Below are 9,823 nucleotides of genomic sequence, written 5' to 3' on the forward strand. Positions count from 1 at the left end.
ACCACCGGTCTCAGCAATCCCTGCAGTCATTGATTGCTTCTGCATGCTGGAGCTTGTGGAACTACAAGCACCCGCATTTCAAAAGCTGCCGGTAGCTACTATGAAACAATAGTTCCATAGTAGTTTAAACCTCAGCAGCTCCATTTCAGCGAGTCTGAATTCTACAGCAGCCGCGGCGCTGTCAAGAAGCATCTGCGGCAGTGCTGTATTCTACTACAATACAGCACTGCCGCGGACGCTTCTTTGACAGCGTCGCGGCTGCTGTGGAGTACCGTTGGTTCCTGGAGGGGAGGGGTTTCTGGGGAACCAGAAACCCCCCCTGCGTGCGCCACTGACTGGTCAAAGTGGAAGTTTAGAAGTTGTTGTATGGAAAGGTCTTGGGATTGTAAGTGACATACCCCTGTATACCCCCCACCTCCACCACTGATATGAACATACATACAATCCAGACAAAATTAAATGCCGAATACATCACTCACAAATCTCCTCTAGAAACGTCGCCGCCAAAAGCTTCCAGGCTCCCAGATGTGATGTTCATCGTTGTGCCAGAAAATCTGCGCACTGCGGAGTAACAAATGATTAACGTGTTTATGGGGAAAACGCAACATTACCTTGACGAGAATTCGCAGAGCATTGAATTTTCCCCCCCAAGTCGAAAAATGTATTCAGTGAACGCGACTCCACAACTGGACCCTTGTACACTCCCTGGAATCCTACACTGGCCTCCGAAATGTTCCCAGCCCCCACTTATCATAGAATATCTGACATTTATCCAATATGCGCAGAGGGAGGAGTTATAGAGAGAAGGTGATCGTGTGGAGTGCAAATCTCTCACCTGCTTGAAGGCTCTCCCGCAGTTTAATGATAGAGTCTTCTGCGGCGAGGACCGATTCTCTTGTTCTATTCTCTGTACTAGAAAAGTAAAAAACAACAAGATGGTCAGATATTTCTTGGAATAATAACGGAGTTAATTCCAGTGGTCGGGATAAAACAATTCTCCAGTTTTTGCAGAATGACACCTCCAACTTGTGGTATAAAATGAGGGTACTCGACTCATAGGCAAACGGGGGGGGAGGCGGGTCCCTAGTGCCTGAAAACCCCCGTCCAAGCTTGGGGTAGTGTGTAATTGAAGTGGCTGGAGCCTGTCCCCGCTTCACACGGCTCTGTTTGATAAGAGAGCTGCGTACACCTAACAGTATTGCACGCAGCATTGCCCATGTATATTATGGGGATAGGGAGAGTTGGAGAGCAGCCAAGCACTCTCTAAAGTTATAGCCACGCCCCCATGCATGCTGGTCACGCCCACTGGCGGCGTGGTGTGGAAACCCCCCACTACAAATCCTGCGTTTTCCCCTGCCAGTGTCAGAGATTCTCTGTGCTAGCTCTTACTTGGACAATACAAGCCAGTATTACAATATTCCCGGATTGTCTGACCACTAGGGGCAGTGTTCTGCTTACGTAAAATAGAGAGTGACGGACAGGTGTCACTGGGTGTCACAGATTGGTACAATCATCGGGGACAGATTTAAATATGAACATTCTATAGCAGTAAAATACAACGATACAACACAATCATATTTACACTCATTTATTGTGTGAGATTGTTTAATCATCCCTGATTTTATCTACTGACAACAGCACTTAACATACCAGGTACAGGTACATATTATAGACACCCAAATATGATTTACAATAAAATGCACAAAAAAAAATAAAATGTGTATACCGCCTTTATATGTGGGTTTTGGGACATATTTAAAGTGGTTTACTAGCTTCCAGGATGCGTTTTGTGTTTTAACCCTCTTTTACCCCCTTAGAGCTATTGCTATGTTGGTGATTGGTCTCTCTCCAGGACCCCGACCTACTGCTCTATACTCCCAGTACTCAGAATTAGTGAGGACCTGTGATGGGTCGTCCTCCGTGTCACGCTCCCACCAGGAACGGTCGTCATTACAATCTCCGCAGCGAATCACTGACTCTGTGCACTAATAAACACAAGTCCCTAATATCTGGAATTAAAGGGCCACTGCTGGACGTAACCAATTAGACTCACCTGACACCACGGGAGCAGAGGAAGATTTACAAGGAGGGACGATCAGTTAAAAAAACAACAACAAAAAAAAGTCAAAAAGTATTCATCAGTAAGAAAACACATATTATAGACCATATTGGTCATCTGTAAGTAAAGTAGGGACCTAAACCCCTACGTTATATTATCAGAGCTGTTGGAGATGGTATCGCTCTCCCTTTTGTATAACTCACAGCTCCACGCAGTGTAACCATCTCACCAGTCAGAACACGTGTAGAACAGCCATTAAAACCATCCCGGACCGGTATCTCCGTTTAAGACTCTCACCCATTATTCCTGCAGTCGTCCACCCACTCCTTCATGATGGCGTGATACGTTTGTAGGTCCATGGAGATGTCCCTCTTCTCGGGGTCCAGCATATTACACAACTCGCTGAGGCCGCTGTCCTCTGCGCCGCGGCTGGTCGTGTGCCTCAAGTAATCCACGATTTTCGAAACAGCCACTTTACCTATTTCCAGAGATAAATTCTATGAGTGAACACAAGAGAAGGGACATTTTTCTCCAGCATTTATAAAATCTGATCACAGAGGTGTCTTAAAATGCGTCTGTCAGCGACGCACAGTGGAGGCCGCCATACTGTAGTCTGTATTAATGCTGCTCATTAATAAACCTTTACATAGGAGACGTAGACTCCACCGTCATCACACCAGGGCTCCGTTCTGTAATGTTACATGGGGGGTTCAGCCGCAGGCGATAAGTGCGGTTTAATTTACAGTTCGCCAATAATATCCGTACTGTGGCACTCTAGCCCTAGTGTCTCTCTCTCTGGAGCAGACATGTACCAGATACACAGACTAAAGGGAAACACGGCAACCACACGATACAGAAATTATTCCCCCACCTCGGTGTTCCGTGTCACACGCGTGGAAGATGCTGTCCAATAGGTCTTCCTCGCAGATCAAGCTGACTTCAGCTGCCGTCTCCGTCTTGTGCTCGATCATCCGCCTCAAGCCTAGATTGTGAGAAAGCGGAATGAATAAGCGAGTTATTGTCCAGTATTAGTGACCCGCTGACCGGTATAGATACGAGGAATCACAACCATGGATAAGCAATTCATTTACATGTAGGCCGTTATACCCTCAACACAGCGCCGCTCTGCTGGACACTTACGGTGGTGCAGTTTGCTTTGCAGCTGAAAAAAAATTGCATGTTTGCAGCACAAATTCAGTTTTTTTATGCCAATTTTGTGCTGTTGCGCCAACTTAATTGGATATGTGCGTGAATAGTACATAAAGTTGGCATCCACTGTGGGGGTATAAAGTGTTCCTCTCTATGGTGGAGTTATCCGCCCAGACCAGGGTATGCCCCGCTATCTGCAGCCCTGCTCCTTGTACAGAGCCCAAATGCTACAACTAGATTTATGTTATGCGACAAGATATTTAAATGATCTTCAAAGGATGAACCTTTTGCAGCTATTTTCCTATTCCCAGGTTAGCAGGGGGCAGCAGACCCTCTATCCCCAGGAAAGAGACAGTTTTTTTACAGACAGGGGTGTCTCGCATGTACAATGTACCCAGGGCCACCCTTATGTCAGATTGTAGGGAGGGGGAAGGTCACTGCACAGACCAATAACCTTCCTATCACACCTGCCAACGTTCTTTACGCTGCACTCACAAACTGGGGGAGGGGGTGAGGGCAAGGATCGGCCGCATCAGGACCAGAGACCAAGGGGGTTTTATATGAGAAAATGTACTTATGGGTGCAATTCTAAAAGTAATATTATATATACAAATGTGACACACGAAAGAAAGACCGTTCTGATGCAATATTACTCAGACGATTTATTTCCGCTCAGGCCGCAATTCAGCAGAATGGCAGAAAGTGAGCAGACACCAATGTATGTCCAAGACTGACAAATAAACCAGGTGCCCTGTGCATCCCCGTATACTGCGGTTAGTGGCTCCCAGGTGCCCTGTGCATCCCCATATACTGCGGTTAGTGGCTCCCAAGTGCCCTGTGCATCTCCATATACTGCGGTTAGTGGCTTCCAAGTGCCCTGTGCATCCCCATATACTGCGGTCAGTCGCTCCCAAGTGCCCTGTGCATCCCCATATACTGCAGTTAGTGGCTCCCAGGTGCCCTGTGCATCTCCATATACTGCGGTTAGTGGCTCCCAGGTGCCCTGTGCATCCCCATATACTGCGGTTAGTGGCTGCCAAGTGCCCTGTGCATCCCCATATACTGCGGTTAGTGGCTTCCAAGTGCCCTGTGCATCCCCATATACTGCGGGTAGTAAATTGGATCCTCTGTGTTTGGAAGGGAGTATTACATCTTATACTGTTGGTGGAAAGTAATTTTTTTTGGTGTTTTCTGTGTTCGAAAATAGCTATAAATAAATACTTAGCAAGAAGGTGCCCCTCTGTCCAGGCTATTATAATATAATACACAGGAAACAAAGCATTTTACCTCAGAGAAATGCCAACACAGTATTATTCCTACACAAAAAGGAAAATATATTGTAGATAGCAGCGTTATAAGAAAGTAGGTTTATTAGGACAGGATATTAGTAATTGTCGATATTCTTTATAAAGGATATTAGAAGTCTTCGTTAGAGACATTTGTAGTATTGTGCTGTACCTACATGTTTATAATGTCTCTATGGATACTTTGCTAATTAGATAACTATTAGGGAGAACGTTCATCAGCCTCTTAATAACAGATCATTTTCTTCTCTAAGAAATTTCAAAGGGCAAAAGTAAAACCCTAAACCACCTCAAACCCTCAACTCTTAGGGAGACGCGACCATGGAGCTCAATGAATTTTGGCCACCACCAGATCACTATGAAGACAATTTTAGGTATTGTTTTCACACTCTTGCAGGCATGACCATGAAAATTGCGTCTACTCTGGAAACGTCACCTTGCGGATTTTAAACAAGTCAAAATCGAATGACGAGCGCTGTAGACATTACCTGCACTTTCACTCATCGACAGTCTCTTCACCACGGGGGATTTCAAAGTAAAATGATCAGATTTACGGTCAAAATAAAAACTTGGGACAGAGGCAAGGACGCGATCTTCCAGGATGATGCTCTTAAGGTCGGAGCCGGGGAGCACCGATTGGTGAAACTTGAAGTGAGTGTCCTGGGAGTAGACAACAGGGGTGGAGCAGCTTTGGGTCCCGCACGACGGCCAAACTTTCCTGCTGGGGATCTTGGATGCCAGGACACTGCCCAGCGGAGAGTCGTAGTTGGGTACCTGCTGCAGGGTCGGGGACGGAGCCGGTGCTCCGGGGGAGAAGGTTGTGAGGTTACTGGGACTGGAGAAACTGACCAGGTCCTTGTTGGTGGTCTTCATCGTTCGGTTCTTCAGCACCTCCTCCAGGTTCTTCTTGGTGCTGGACTGAGGGCTGTCAAAGTTCCGGGACTGGAATTTGGGGATCTGCAAGTACGGATTGGACTCCTGGTCTCTCATCTCGATGGTTTTGATTTTGCGGCGGATGCTGTCCACGGGGTTGTGACGTTTGGATGCGGAGCCCCCTTCAGACATTTTTCCTTGTTTCTGGTTTACATTCACTCTGCAAAGTACTAATAATGGGACAGAATATTAATTAAGCCTCACAAGAAAATGTGCACACTCGTTAACCCCTGCCTGAAACAACCAACTGGAAAATACGAAAAATTATATTCATTATATTCAGCATCTGGACAGTTTCACCTCAATATAACTCTCCAGACCTGGAGATAAGTCCACTCGAGAAGGGGGAACAAGTAATTTCATTTATACAGATATTGCGTCCTACTCAGCCCACACAGAAAGTAGCACCATTATGTTGCACAAACACTAGGGGGCACTCCAGCACCTACACCAGGTCTGGACAACCTGCAACTCTTGCAAGCATGCTGGGACTTGTAGTACAACAACACCTGAAGGGCCACAGATTGCCCAGAACGGACCTACAATAAGAACTACAGGATTGCAGTTAATAGAAATGTAATTATTAGATTTATGGAATTATTAATCTCCAGGTATTACCATTGCTCTTAATTTAGCATACACTTATAAACAATTAGTAGTTAATAGGCTAGTGATTAAAATCTCTGCAGATGCATTTTTACCATTACACCAGTGATTATTTTCAGTTTGCAGATTATGTAATTACTTTGGTCATTTACAAATATATATATTTATGTATATAATAAAATAGGGGGAGGGGTGAAAAAATATAATTTATACATAAAACATTCACTGTAACCTACCACATGGACATTAAACACACATTTGACTTTATAATTAGTGCTTTTATATTTTGGGATCTCTCCTTGTGCCATATATAACAGTCACAGCTCATAACACAGACATGTTGGGTAAATATTCACCATAAACTTATACAAATATTTCCCCTTGGACTCAGGTCCTAAACATATGATCTCTGCTGTCTGTTATTAGGAGGTGGTGATATTGCATAATTAAATACAACATATAACACAAGACCTAGCACATTACAATTGTGTATTTTATCAATAAGAAGAAACCTTACACGGAAGGACATGAACCACAAACAGACCTGAGCTCACTCCTGTTCTGCTGGGAGTTACCAGAGGTGAAAATGCAATAACTGGTCTGCAGGATGGAACCAGATTTGGGCAATCTGCATCTACTAATGAACAGGTGCCTGAGACCCTTCACGCTCCCCCACTGGGTGGTCAGATGCTGCCCCCATGTGGAGAAGACTGGGTACTGCTATGTTCAGGGAGAGCATCTCATTTCAAAGTGAGGGAAAAATAATTTCAAAGCCAGTTATGTTTTTTACACCTTGCTGCATTTATAAAAGTGTTTTGGTGTGCTAGTTTTCTATGTTTATTTATTTATTTTTTTTGCACATATTTATAGAAGCCCAGTAAGCTTTTCACTCCCCTGGTCTGTGGTACCTGGAACAAGTTAAATACTGATGTACCTGGGGTACTGGGTACATGTAGTGGTGACATTTTCTAGTTGCATAAACATAAAGTCACTAACTTGAGCCAGACAGCGGGAGATTGGAAACAGCGTCTAAAAATTAACGAGTACCAAAAAAGATCAGGGCTTCAAGTCTAAACAGGAATATTTAGAAGTATTGGGACCTGGTTGAACGTAAGAGTTATTGTGATATATTCTGTAGTTTTTATGGAGGGAAAGTGAAAGTTTAGACATAGATTTATTCACACTGGTCTACTGGCACTTTGTTATGTTGTGGGCGGGAACTTAATGCAATAAGATGTCCCGATTTAGGAATTTTAAATTCAGGAATTTTAAATGTTGGGAGGTGCAGGACTGCAGGAGTGATCTGGTAACATAAAATGTTTAGAGTTGTTTTAAAAATTGTCTGCACTGGAGCACAAGGCAGCTGCTTAATTTTCAGGTACCCGCAGGGTAAATCCTAACTGTTTATGAAAACTGTGTCTGGTGGGATATATATATATATATATATATATTGGGGCAACTGAAAGGAGAAATTCTGTAGACGTGAATATTCAAATTATAGAGTTTAATACAATATTTGAAGACTCACTGTGAACATATCTGCAGTATTACAGGGTGTTTACAAACTTTTTGTTTCCTGTTCACAATATTTCTGTGTAGGGAATTCACTGAGTTTAACCACATCAAGTCCAGATCCACTTTGTGTCAGTTTTGCTGGAAATAACTCTTTGGAAGGTGGGGCCTTAAAGATTTATCAGAGACCCTAATTCGACTTCCCTATTTACGGCATTAACGACATACTTGCCAACTTTTCCTCGTTGGCTTCAGGGAGATCTGGGAGGAGGTGGGGTGCGGGCAGGGCTGCCAAGAGGAATCCAGGGCCCGGGTACAACAAATTCATGGGGCCCCCCCTCATAGTCCAGTAAGCCCTCAATTTTTTTTTGCGCCGCCGTGCCTGTATGATGAGTGTGAGTCAGGGGACATGACCCCTTTGTCTCCGAAGAGGTCACCTGCCCCGACTAGCCAGGTCCAGGGTGGAATGATCTTTAAACCTTGGCCACCTTCCTTGTCAGAAGTGTTCCTCACACCCCCCCCCCCCTTGTGTTCCTGATTTTGTCTGGACTGCCCTACGAGGAAGGGGTGTGACCATTTGGCAAGTGGGTGTGGCTTATTAGGGATGTAGGCGTGGTTGAATGGATATGGGTGTGGTTTGGACAGATCAAGTGTGATTTGTGTCGACAGTGGGTGGGCTGTTTGCTCCAATTTAGATTTTTAGAGTGATGGGAGGGGTCTTCTCCTGTGTTACAGTCAGGTAGGGGTCCGCTCCAGTGTTTTGGAGGACTGGATACAGAGTGTCGGAGGACTGGAGACAAAAGATGGGAAAGTAATGTAACAGTTGTGATTAGCGGATGGCTCGCTGATTTTAGCCCTGGGGGATGAGACTCAGCTTAGCAGCCTATTAGGTAATGCATGTGGCCCCGTGACCAAGGTAGCCCAGTATTGGAGCGGCCCAGCCAGCCACTGGTGGGGATGAATGAGGGGAAATATTTACTGCTCAAGTCAGTGAACGTGCAGCCTGGAGAGTTTAATAGTCCCTAATACTCTCTGTTCCTACAAGTTACTTTTCTGTACTCTCCCCGGGGTTGGTGGAAGGTTTCTAGGCATAATTTGCCTGCGGAGCTGCACAGGCAAAGTCAATGCACAATATTAGACAAACAACCAAATGCACGTGTAATACAATCTCTAACCTCAGTATGTACAGGACTGTAGTGCGAACTTTTATCATTATTTGAAATAAATTAGCTTGAAAGATTTTATATATGAGTATTCTGGGTGCAATAGCAGATATAAGTCTGTGACCGCCAGTTATTGCTGAGAGAAAAGGAGAAGTGGATGTGTAGTCTGCCAGAGAGAGATCAGGAAGAGATGACAATCATGCAGAGAGGTCCGTCACATCCAGAGACGGCTCTTCAGAACCAGCAGCACGGTGGCTCAGTGGTTAGCTCTTCTGCCTCGCAGCGCTGGGGTCATGAGTTCAATTCCTGACCACGGCCTTATCTGTGAGGAGTTTGTATGTTCTCCCCGTGTTTGCGTGGGTTTCCTCCAGGTGCTCTGGTTTCCTCCCACATTCCAAAAACATACTGGTAAGTTAATTGGCTGCTATCAAATTGACCCTAGTCTGTGTCTGTGTCTGTGTGTCTGTGTGTATGTGTGTATATTAGGGAATTTAGACTGTAAGCCCCAATGGGGCAGGGACTGATGTGAGTGAGTTTTTGTGAGCACATTTTGTGCAGCGGTAACACTCATTAGGAATTGCTGTAAATTGCAGTACAGCTGCTAATTACTATTTGAGGGCTACTCAGGAACCTCCAGAAGACTTCAAGGCGGAATTAGTGGCGCTATATAAATAAATGATGATGATGATGTTCCATGTATGTAATATATACAATAACATTCTTCACACCAGAATTTCAACATGTGTTCCATTTTCAGATCATCATCATCATCACCATTTATTTATATAGCGCCACTAATTCCGCAGCGCTGTACAGAGAACTCACTCACATCAGTCCCTGCCCCATTGGGGCTTACAGTCTAAATCCCCTAACACACACACACACACACACAGACAGACTAGGGTCAATTTGTTAGCAGCCATTTAACCTACCAGTATGTTTTTGGAGTGTGGGAGGAAACCGGAGCACCCAGAGGAAACCCACGCAAACATGGGGAGAACATACAAAACTCCTCACAGATAAGGCCATGGTCGGGTATCAAACTCATGACCCCAGTGCTGTAAGGCAGAAGTGCTAACCACTAAGCCACCGTGCTG

The 9,823-nt window shown here is 44.9% G+C and overlaps 1 protein-coding gene across 3 annotated transcripts in view; it reads right to left on the reverse strand.

Moving 5' to 3' along the window:
• IRAG2 (inositol 1,4,5-triphosphate receptor associated 2) overlaps positions 1–6,666 on the reverse strand; it is a 53,224-nt gene extending 46,558 nt beyond the window's left edge. The window contains exons 1-6 of one of the 3 annotated variants that reach the window (XR_012691465.1): positions 6,569–6,666; positions 5,001–5,615; positions 2,931–3,041; positions 2,357–2,537; positions 836–912; positions 480–561 (exon numbers count right to left, since the gene is read on the reverse strand). Coding sequence is in view for 2 of the 3 variants with exons in the window: in XM_075210755.1 (XP_075066856.1) it covers positions 480–561; positions 836–912; positions 2,357–2,537; positions 2,931–3,041; positions 5,001–5,577 (1,028 nt within the window). In the remaining variant the exon portion in view is untranslated. The remainder of the gene's footprint in view (positions 1–479; positions 562–835; positions 913–2,356; positions 2,538–2,930; positions 3,042–5,000; positions 5,616–6,568) is intronic. The other 2 variants (XM_075210755.1, XM_075210756.1) reach the window with 2 other exon arrangements.
• Positions 6,667–9,823: the final 3,157 nt, after the last annotated feature.

This window comes from Mixophyes fleayi, chromosome 4, assembly GCF_038048845.1.
Source record: "Mixophyes fleayi isolate aMixFle1 chromosome 4, aMixFle1.hap1, whole genome shotgun sequence".
Classification (NCBI taxonomy): Eukaryota; Metazoa; Chordata; class Amphibia; order Anura; family Limnodynastidae; genus Mixophyes; species Mixophyes fleayi.